The sequence below is a fragment of the Fundulus heteroclitus genome, unplaced genomic scaffold, assembly GCF_011125445.2.
Source record: "Fundulus heteroclitus isolate FHET01 unplaced genomic scaffold, MU-UCD_Fhet_4.1 scaffold_95, whole genome shotgun sequence".
In the NCBI taxonomy this organism is placed as follows: domain Eukaryota; kingdom Metazoa; phylum Chordata; class Actinopteri; order Cyprinodontiformes; family Fundulidae; genus Fundulus; species Fundulus heteroclitus.
This window is the reverse complement of record NW_023397417.1, coordinates 507,436-516,986: the sequence shown is the minus strand read 5'-3', so window position 1 is coordinate 516,986 and position 9,551 is coordinate 507,436. Positions and strand designations below refer to the sequence as shown.

The following is a 9,551-nucleotide window of genomic DNA, read 5'->3' as shown; positions in this document are numbered from 1 at the left end:
ATGACCTCAAGACAGTTTAAAGCTGAAAGTTATGAGACTCAAATTAATTCATTTCAGATTCACATTACAAGCTGAAAATACAAAGCTATATTTTTGTACAGGAGGATTTCTCAAATAAATTAAAAACATTGTGTACAAAAGGAGCTTGAAAACACGATTAAAGAAGAAATGTGCTTGTGCGCGTGTGGGATATATTTATAAATAAACATTTTATATTTAGTTGAACAAACTAATTGGGTGTATAAGAAACTTATATTACATTTGTTGTAAACTTACATATTTTAGATACATTGTGTTTAAAAACATTTGGTGAGTGGGGTATAGTTAACACAAAATAAATAGTGAACAAAAAATAAATGAATAAATAAATATTTTATCCCCAGAGATTTTGTGTTCAATTAGAAAAAAATTCTGATACAAATACAATTTTAACATGCAAACATTGACCAGAGATTTTACTAGCAACAGTGTCTGGATTTGTTTTAAATAGAAGTTTTAAAAGGCCTCAGCCCATCTGCAAACAGAAGATTGAATGAAAAACATCTCGTAGATACGCAGAGTTTATTTATTTACAATAGATATAATATTCTTGATGGTGGGACAGTGATAGAAAATGTATATTTTCTATCACTTACTATCAGGGTAAAGTGTTTCTGCAAGTGCATCACTGTAAGCCTTACAATCCTCACAGAGAATACAAGTATCAACCAGATAACTCTCAGGTGACTTGAGGTTTTTGTACAGCTGCTGAACGTACTTCATTCACTGTGTCTCTTCGAGCACAGTAATAAACAGCAGAATCTTCTGTTTTCAGACTGTTCATCTGCAGATAGACCTGTTGTTTGCTGTTGTCTCTGGAGATGGTAAACCTGTCTTGGACTGACTGAGAATAATATGTGCTGAAACCACCACTACTGACATAAGCAACCCATTCCAGTCCTTTTCCAGGAGCCTGTCTGATCCAGTTCATGTCATAGTCGCTGAATGTGAATCCAGAGGCTGTACAAGTCAGGGTGTGGGATTCTCCTGGTCTTTTAACCACTGGTTCAGATTCTGTCAGAGTCTGACCATAAACGCCTGTAAAACAACACAGTCAATAAATGCAGTTCTAGTAAAGCTGTTCTTACAAAGGCAAATAAAATTTCCGTCAGCATTTTCTCACCAGTAAAGCAGATGATAAAAAACAGAAGTTCAGATCTGATGTCCATCATGTTTCAGTGTGACTCTTGTTCTTTGGCAGCCTTGTTACAGTCGCACAAATAGAGCTGGAAACTGTTGGTTTTGCATTGACTCCTCCTGTCAGACATAGGGAGGGGGAATCTGTGAGATACAGTTAGACTGTTTTTTTTTAGACTTGTTTTTGTTAGACTTGCAGTACTTTATAATCAGTTTTTAGTTACAACAGTATTTTATTGTTTGATTAAGAAAAGGGTCTGGCTCATATGATGAGGCAAATAACAAAAAGTAGAATGAAATCAGATGTGATAATAATAATAATAATAATAATAATAATAATAATAATAATAATAATAATAATAATAATAATAATAATAATAATAATAATAATAGTCAGGGTTCTCTGTTTTGGTCGATGTTCTAACTCTGCTTCACAGGTGGTTCTAGTTGGCTGGAGGGCGTGGCCCACACCTGCGGCTCGTTTAGAGCAGTGTTCACTGGCGTCTTAAGGATGACTCAGACAGATGGAAGACGCCAGAGTCTTACCCAGTCGTGGTACGACGTGGCCTCTGACCAGATCTTGGAAACCCGAACTTGTGAGTTTTTCATATCTCTGAAATCTGACTAATTTTTGGATCTCCTGCTTTTTCTTAGTTTTTGTTTGGAGTACTCACCCGCCTTGACGTCTCGCTCGTCGAACCAGCTCCTAAGAATCCCTGAAGCTCAGATGTAGCTCTGGCGTTCCCCCTCTTACTCACTTGGTGATGCCAAGCCAGGCCTGAGGTTTCCTTTCCTGGATTCTGCTGGTTCCTCCGCACTCTGGTTGCTCCATCTGTCACTCCTGGCCGCCGTGGCTCGCTCCGGATCCCTCGCCGACAAAACATCAGTCTGCCCTCCAGCCGCTAACCACCAGCTACCATCGTGAGCATTCGGTCTCAGAGTTCCCTTGTCACTACTTCCCTGGTTAGGTTTGCCCAACTAAATGGTAAGCGGCTATGCTTCTGGAGATTTCCCTCTGGTTCGATCTCTCTTAACAATTCTCCGTTCTTCCCACAGTTTCTCCAGCATTGACGTTCAGACCTCGACAGATTCCATCATCAGATTCGATCACTGTAGTCTGACTCTAAATAAAATATCTTAAACTGCGCATTGTCTTCCGTATTGTGTCTGCATGTGGGCAAAACATATAAAAACCATGAAAATAATGATAACAATAATAAAGTAACAATTACTTTAAACCCAAATCTTTAAGGTATATGAAGAATATTTGGGTCTAATTTTGCTTTATAAAAAATTGGTTTAGAAAAGCGAGTGCTTGAAAAATGTTTCTAGCACAGTAATACACAGCAGAGTCCTCTGGTTTTTGGTTTGACTGTCTGAGATACAACCATGCTATTGGTGTCTGGTGATCTCTATGCATCCATCAATGCTGCTGGCAAAAAGGGTTTTAGTTTCATCATAGTAAATGGGGCCCATTCATTCCAGTGGTTTTCCTGCTGGTTGTCTGATCCAGTGCATTCCATCCTGACTGAACACAAACTGGCATTATGTTAACAAGGTAAGACACTTCCCCCAAATTACCTGCTGGCAGTGGTCAGAGGGTCCGGTGGGGCCGTTGTATGGCACCCTCGCCTCTGTCAGGCTGCTCCAGGGCAGCTGTGGCTACTAACATAGCTCACCACCATCTGGGTGTGAATGGGTGTATGACTGTAGTGTAAAGCGCTTTGGGGTCGTCAGACTTGATAAAGTGCTGTACAAGCCCTTTACCATTTAATAAGGTGATGCAGTTTATAGGGCAGACAGCTCACGAGCAACAGGACAGACAGTCTCAACATCATCTTGAAACTGAAGCTTGAAATGAAGCTCTTTCCTCTGATAGAGAGCACAGGCAGACAGAAGGGGGCTGGCTGTGCAACATTTGCAATTTCTTTATAACCTAGGAAAACATAGGTCTACTACATAAATAATCTGAAATCTTCTTCACTCACTGAATATATTGATCAGGCTTATTTATGTAGTGCATTTTGAAAACCAGACAATCCAAAGTTATTTCCTTGGAAAAAATAAATTAAAAAATATATATAGAAAGAAAGTGACAGTGACATAATAAGGCAGAAACATTAAAAAAATAAAAATCACAAAACCTATAGGACAAATGCATAGTATTTTGGCTTTCATGAGACCATTTGAATTGTGTCATTAATATTATGCCTTACCTCAAGTAAAGTTGAACAAATAGGACTAGTTTTTCCTTAATCTTAAAATTAAAGACAAGTTGAAATTGTTGTAAGTATTATTACACTGATAAATGCTAATAAATAACCTAACAAAACCAATTGACGAGTAACGAGATCCACTTTCTTTTGTCATGCACAGTACAAAACATACAAAACAAACATACATCTAATTAACTTTTTAATGGTTCTTAATTAGACCTCATAGGACATATTTTTGATGAATTAGGATTTTTATGGTTATGTCAAATTGTCATGACAAGGACATTTTTAAACAATGTCAACTTTGCATTAAAAGTGTCATAAATTACCAAATGACAGCTAATGACAGCAGTCATAAACATTCATATAGACTTCATTTTCATAACAGGTGTTATGTTATCCTTATGACAGTATAGTGTCAATCTTACCCAAAAGTCCTTACAAAGAATGACATTTGACACAGAATGTACTGCTAAATTAAAGGCATTTCATTTCTACACACATTGTAAAATATTGTACGCATACAAAGAAAAAAAGCTGCCAATCTTTCTATAAAATACAATGTGTAAATTAATTTATATCATATTTAAATAATTTATGTTATGACATAACATACCTTGTATATAGATAATTTATCTTAGGTTAAGTAAATTGTTGTCATGAGTTGGTTTTCAAAGAATTTATAGTGTGTTGGTTTTGTTCTGATGCATTTTTTTTTCTTCTGTTAAGTTATACTTGATCGGCCAATTGGTTATTTTGACTCATTAGTAGAGTATTTCACAGCCGGCTCATTTTCTCCCCATTCAGATTTATTGTGTTTGAGGAGGACTTAGAGTTGCTTATCCTGCTTTTTCATTTGGAGCTTGAGCTGCTGGGCTTTTCCAGTCCATTTGCTGCAGACGATCATATCCAGACTGTAATAATTGCTAAAAAGCAAGTTTGTAAGTAAGCTATACGTTTCTCCAAATCCTGCTCACAAACACTAAAAACCGTATCTTATTTTTTATTTTTTTTTAAAGTTATGGGTCAATTGATTCATGGTACACACGTGAAAGAATTTTTTAATTTGTTAAATTTTCATTTTAATGTGGACAGAACTATAACTTTCAGGATTTTAACAGACTGATCAAATAAACAACTTGAAAACAAAAATCCACAGGAGGTGCTTCATGCAGTTTGAAGTCCACTAACCTCTGGGTTTCTAAGCTAAATTGCTAAAAAAAATTTAAGAAACACCTTTTAATCAGAGTATAAAGCGAGTTATCATGAGATTCTGGAAAATTGATCTGGTGCCTGATTTATAAATGTGGTGTATGCACACATTTATAAATGAGTCCTGAAACTAACGTACTTCACTTTTCATCCAAAGTTGTGATCCATAAGACACAAATATGATGGTATCTTTTGGGAGGCAGAAGAAACTGGTGACACAGATGGTAATGTGAGGAACTGAATTCCCAATGTATCAGGGTTCCTTTCCGATGTTCAACTTCACTCCGTATGAAAGTTGAATTATAGATCAACGTTATCGTGATTGTTCTAAACAGGTGTTATTCAGGCTTAAACTGGTCCATAATATACATAAAGACCTTTCAAATAAATTAAAAAGGTGTATAAGCAAACTTAAATCTCAAATCAAAGCACAAGTTTTCTCACTATCACATTCCTCTCCTCAGCTGGTGGTGATATTTGACTGCATCGGGGGGAAAGCTGCACAGGAGGCAGAAATTATAGCAACTCACTAAATTCTTTTTTAAATTTATTTTCTGAAATTACTACTGCAAATGTCAGGTTGTGGGATGGACTACGAGTTTACGTTTAGTCCAAGTCTGACTGAAAACATCTGCCAAAATGCAACAGAGTGATCAAGAAAGAAACTAAATAGCAAAATGTGAAAAAGAAAAGTTCTAAAGATTGAAAACCACCAGAAACTATCAGTAGCAGATAAAACATTTTTTCCTTCTTCTTCTAAAGCTCACAATGGTATTTGATGGTTTGCAAAAGTATCTAATACCTTTCACATTTTTTTATATGTTGGCACATTACACTGACCAACTTCAACAGGATTTGTCAGGATTATATGGGGAAAATCAATACGACAGTGCATAATGTTGAACTGAAAGCAAAAACAAAAGGTCAAAATAAAAAAAACTGAAACCGTGTGGTGTGGTGCTTTTTGTTTGCTTCTCTGATTGATGGTCTCCATGCCCCACCTGCCAGTTTAGGCCTTGTCTAGCCACATCTTGGTTGGTAAATACTTTGTACTTGTAAAGCAATTTATCAAGTTATATGACCCCAAAGCTCATTACACTACAGTCAGAGGACGCTACATTCAGTCCTTCACCCATTCAAACGGTGGTGAGCTATTTTTGTAGCCACACGGGGCAGACTGACAGAAGCCAGGCTGCCATACATCGGCGACACCCGGCCCTCTGACCACCGCCAGAGAGTTTAACTTGTGCCATTCTCCATTTTTGAATTAACCGAGCTCCACTGGATTGTTGCTCTATGAGCTGGCGCTGCCTAAACCTACTGCACATCTTTCTTCTGGTGTGTTGAATTTAGGTCTGGACTCCTAACCAATAAAACACATCGACACTCGCAGTTTTAATATGACACAATAGGAAAAGTTTGAGATATTTGTACTCATACAAGGTGTCATAAAGCACACAATGGATGCCCTTCTGGAGTTCAGTCAGGTTTACAGTATCTAGGATGTCATGCTTTACACTAACCTCCAGCTTTTAACTTTATCTTCCATCACATTTTCCCACCATAAAAGAGCAATTTCTAATACTCTATGTACTGAAGAGAAGTAGAACTGCACACGGTAATTTTAACTATAACAAACTTGCTTGTCTTGTAGTCTTTTTTGTCATGTTTGTAGACTCTGAAGGTTTTGTCTACGTGCCATAGCTCTGTTTGCTGTAGCTCGCTTTGCATCTCCGACATGCTCACCAACCATCCACCTCCCTCTTCTCTTGCAGATCCACTACCTTATGATTCTCTCAGCAAACTGGGCGTACCTTAAGGATGCTAGACATTTTACAGTAAAACATTGAAAAAGAAATGTGTTGAATATCTGATGTTTGGTTCCTGTTATGATGTATAAATATGAAGCTCATATATGTATTGACTCCTCCCAACACAATTTAAATAAAAGGTGAGTACAAAAAAAGTTAACATATGCAGAGAATTAAGTATGTGACTCATTGCTTAGTAAAATAAGTTGTCAGGATAAAAAACTTTTTTGTTCTGCTCAAGGGCATGCCAACACTAAAGCACTTTGTGGCTTTGTGTTAAGTGGAACAAATTATTACAATACTTTTGCTCATTCCTCTAATCTAGAAGGAATGCAGCGGGTGGTGCAAGGTAAACCAAGATGTATGTTAAAGCTGTTATCAAGAGTCACTGTATTTGTGACTGAGTAATGACAGACATTTAACAGTTGGTTTGAAATAATTTGTTTTGCATTAGTTTCCTCTGCTTTATGTTACATTTTTAATGCAATACTATATACTTGTTTGTCCTGTTGATGGGTTGGATTATTTTAACTTTATAGCAGAGTAATTCACAGCCAGCTCAAACACGTCCGTGTTAAGTGTTGTTAAGACTACGGGTCCGTTCCTACTCCATTTCACCACGGCCCGTCTTACCCATCAGGTTCGAGGATTTGGCAGCAAGGGAAGAGACAAATATCAGAGACCAAACACTTATACATATATTTATTTAAATTTGGAATTCCAAAAAGAGAGACAGCACTTACAAACTTTATCAGCCACCACACGTAGCCTACTTTACCCCGACGTGTCTTCAACGCAATTGCAAGCTGTTGTCCCGTCGTACAAACCCCAAACATGTCTTTTAACAACACCTCAAGGACTCCCGAGTGGGGTTGGGCTAACCCCCCTCTGGAGGCATCCAGTCTCCAACAGACATGTGCTTCCTGACAGTTCAGCCATTAGTTGTAAGTAATGGCCCTAGCCTGTTCCTGGGAGTTAACCAAGATAACATTAATAGCCATGAGAAAGTTTTGAAAACTGTTAACTATTCTGCAAACCCCCATATATAACTACCATGATGTTCTGCACCTGGCACCATTACTGAAGCTTGAATGAAGTCATTGTTCTGCAAAGAACTACCTATCCCAAGTTACTGTTTTAAAGGTTAAAATGTGTGTAACTTTAAAATACACCATTATCATATAAATGATTATATATTTTCATAAATATGCCTTTCTGTTCTCCAGATATTTTCTACGAATGCACAGATCCACATAAATTTATTCATAATTCACTTCCAAAAAAACAAAACAAATTCTTCTTTTCTTTTTCATTCATTTTAGTATGAATTAAATCTACAGACATGGTTAAAAAATACTAAGCTGAAATTCAGCCAACACCTTCAAGAAGGTGAATAACGGGAGATGAGGAAGGGAAGACTGGCTGGAAAATGCAGACAGGAACAGACTACAGCAGACGAAGCACACAGAAACTGGATAACCTTCTTCAGTGAGAGGTTGTCACAGGCAGAAATCCTGGGTCTAGCAGGCTGGGCTCACAGGAACTGGGAGTGGTAAACCAGCAGTACATAAAAGACAAGATGATATGTTCTGGCAGAGACTGTGGATGAATGAGGCAGGTATAAGTAGGCAGAGGAACAGGTGAGCAGAGTTGACACTAATTAGTTGCAGCAGGTGGAGCTGATCTGTGCTGAGTGGTGGCAGGGTGATGACAGCTGATTAGATGGTGGATGGTGGCTGAGTAGTGATAGAAATGATCACATTAAATCAATCCAGAAAAGTCCAAACAAATAAACACCTAAACCATGACATAAAGTATATTTGTTTTCAAGAGTATCCATATCAGTTGAGACTGAACCTAAACTCTCAGTAGATAATTTTAAAGATTATTTAATATAATAAACCTCCTAAGAACAGAAGCCCACTTCCTCTCCTTCTTTGGGGTCTCTGGTGCTGTAATTTCCACACCCATGTTTGTGTGCTGTTTTATCTACAATAGAACAGCACATAAACTGTTGTTTTATCTAGTGATGTTTAATTAGTGGTGGCATTTCCTCGTGAACCATTCTATCATCAATCAAATTTCCACTTTTCCAGAGCATTCTTATTATTTTATTTTAAAAACAAAGTTAATTAATTTTTAAAAGTTGATACCATGTTTGGAGGAATTTTGTCATATTTATCTGAAATATTACCAGTAGTGGGTTGAGCTGAATGCTTCCAGAGGAAGTGGTAAATGGGGGAAGTTTTTGTATGAGTCTCCTGCTTCTTTCTGTCACTGTGCCTCCGAGCACAGTAATACACAGCTGTGTCCTCAGTTTTCAGTTGGTTCATCTTCAGATATATTTTACTGATTGAATCATCTCTGGAGATGGTGAATCTTCCCTGGACTGAATTGGAGTAATAGATTGGAGAACTGCCGGTGCTTATAAAGGCGATCCACTCCAGTCCTTTTCCAGGAGCCTGTCTGATCCAGTTCATCTCATAGCTGCTAAACGTGAATCCAGAGGCTGTATAGGTCAGGGTGTGGGATTCTCCAGGTCTTTTAACCACTGATTCAGATTCTGTGAGAGTCTGACCAGCTACACCTGCAAAGATAGGAACAACATTATAACTTGGGACCCATCTTAGGACAACCTAAGATGTCCTATTCCATCTTAGGTTAGAAAAAGCTGTTCACCTGTCCAGCAGAAAGCTAACAGCAGCAGTGTTGTCCTGCAGTCCATGATGTTGAACTGAGTGTCTGTTTGCTGCCATCATCAATGCAGGATGTTTAAAACAATGAAATTTGCATTAACTCCTCCTCAATGGGAGGAGATAGAATCAGGCGATTTTCTTTTTGTTCTAATAGAAACATCATTTCATCAACATTTACTTATGTATAAGATTATAATAAGGCAGCTGACATCAGGATTTTTACAAAGTTAGAAATGTAATACAGTATTAGGAAAACTGCCTTAATGGACACATATCAGTTAAGCTGTAAAATGCCAGCTGAAGAACTTATACAAAAATACTTGTAATAGACTTGTCCCATAGAATAAATTATTTGCAAGTAAGTTTGTTTATATAAGATGTCATTTTTGTAAGGATAAATGCACCTAAAAAAAATCAATAAAATCATTATATATATTACG

At 37.4% G+C, this 9,551-nt stretch overlaps 1 gene segment (V, D, J or C); it reads right to left on the bottom strand.

The window, feature by feature from the left end:
- Positions 1–422: 422 nt before the first annotated feature.
- On the bottom strand, positions 423–9,148 carry LOC105924814. The segment is given in 3 exon segments: positions 423–1,068; positions 8,994–9,002; positions 9,095–9,148. Coding segments are annotated over 3 exon segments (405 nt in total).
- Between the last annotated feature and the right edge of the window lie 403 nt (positions 9,149–9,551).